Below are 1,752 nucleotides of genomic sequence, written 5' to 3' on the forward strand. Positions count from 1 at the left end.
CTCTCCCTCCCCAGACTCTGAGCCCAAAAGGAACCAGGAGGCATCTCCTCTGACACTCAGAGGACCTCAGCAACCCTCCCTGGGTACCCCAAGCTCTGAGCCTTAGTGGGGTGCTCAGATCCCCTCCCCCCAGGACACCCAGTTTCCCTCTGGTGATTCACCCCAGTGGGGACCCAGAGCAGCCCCTCAGAGCCTCAGCCAGTGCTCAGTTCTCCTTCCTCTGGAGCCGTGAGGTCCCCCTCCTAGAGACCCAGCTTCTAGCTCTGGGCCTTGGGGGTCCCTTGCTTTTCTTCTGGGTCCCACCTTCCTTGCAGAGTTTTTGCTGCCTCCCCAGGCCCTCCTCGGAATTTAAAGGGTTTCCGGGGCCGGAGGCTCTATTTTTTTCTCTTCTAAGCTCCAGAGGTGACCTCGACTCCCCCACTGGAGGTTCCAGGGAAGATTCCCATCTTCCTTTCTCAGAATCCAGGGGAAACTGAGCCCCTCACCTCCTTCAGGACCCCAGGCGTTCCCCTCGCCCCTCCCCAGCTCTGCGTCCTTTGCACCTGTTCTGAGCCCCGTGGGCTGCGGCCTCTAGGATGATGATGTGGTCCAACTTTTTCATGCAAGAGGAGGACCGGCGGCGTCGGGAGGCTGTGGGCCGGCGGCGGGCTCAGGGGCAGCACCAGCTGACGCCGGAGCGGGAGGGGAAGATCAAGCTGGGGCTCCTGCTGAGCGCCGTGGGCTCCACGCTGGCCGTGCTGGCCGTGGGCACCGAGTTCTGGGTGGAGCTCAACACCTACAAGACCAATGGCAGCGCCATCTGCGATGCTGCCCACCTGGGGCTCTGGAAGATGTGCACCAAGCGACTGTGGCAGGCCGACGTGCCCGCGGGCAGAGACACCTGCGGCCCCGCAGAGCTGCCTGGAGGTGAGAGGCCACGCCCCCAGTCCGGGGATTGTACCCCAAGGTAGCGAGAGTAGGCGGGGTCAGCGGAACCCACACCCCAGAGGGAGCCTGAGCCCCAAGAAGGAAACTTGCACCCTCAGAACCAGCCCATACCCGCACCAACCTGTGCTCCTTGGAATAACCTTTGCCCCAGACATGAACTGGGGGGAGGGGGGGAGTAGGGGAGAGGGAGAAGAGAGGAAGTCTGGACTTCAGACTAGCCTGAACCTGACCTTCCTGTACCCAGCCCCCCAGCAGCCTGTCCCACTTAAGTCCTGTGCCCCAAACTGCCTGTACCCCCAGACTAGGCTGTACCCTAAAACCAGCTCATACCCTTACCAGCCTACCCCCAACCAGCCTATACCCCAGACCAGCCTGTACCCCCAGACCAGCCTGTGCCCCCAGACTAGGCTGTACCCCCAGACCAGGCTGTACCCTCAGACCAGGCTGTACCCTCAGACTGGCCTGTACCCCCAGACCGGCCTGTACCCCCAGACCGGCCTGTACCCCCAACCAGCCTGTACCCCCAGACCGGCCTGTACCCCCAGACCAGCCTGTACCCCAGACCAGGCTGTACCCTCAGACCAGCCTGTACCCCAGACCAGGCTGTACCCCCAGAACAGGCTGTACCCCCAGACCAGCCTGTACCCCAGACCAGCCTGTGCCCCCAGACCAGGCTGTACCCGCAGACCAGCCTGTGCCCCCAGACCAGCCTATACCCCTAGACCAGGCTGTACCCCCAGACCAGCCTGTACCCCAGACCAGGCTGTACCCTCAGACCAACCTGTACCCCAGACCAGGCTGTACCCCCAGACCAGCCTGTACCCC

The 1,752-nt window shown here is 63.1% G+C and overlaps 1 protein-coding gene across 1 annotated transcript; it reads left to right on the forward strand.

Moving 5' to 3' along the window:
- Nucleotides 1-217: 217 nt before the first annotated feature.
- Nucleotides 218-1,649, forward strand: LOC116629761 (voltage-dependent calcium channel gamma-6 subunit-like). Its single transcript, XM_032399988.1, has 2 exons — nucleotides 218-906; nucleotides 1,402-1,649. Exons 1-2 carry the CDS (start codon nucleotides 576-578, stop codon nucleotides 1,647-1,649), a joined length of 579 nt encoding a protein of 192 aa, XP_032255879.1. The 5' UTR covers nucleotides 218-575.
- Nucleotides 1,650-1,752: the final 103 nt, after the last annotated feature.

Source organism: Phoca vitulina, unplaced genomic scaffold (assembly GCF_004348235.1).
Source record: "Phoca vitulina isolate PV1807 unplaced genomic scaffold, GSC_HSeal_1.0 scaffold2832, whole genome shotgun sequence".
Taxonomy (NCBI): domain Eukaryota; kingdom Metazoa; phylum Chordata; class Mammalia; order Carnivora; family Phocidae; genus Phoca; species Phoca vitulina.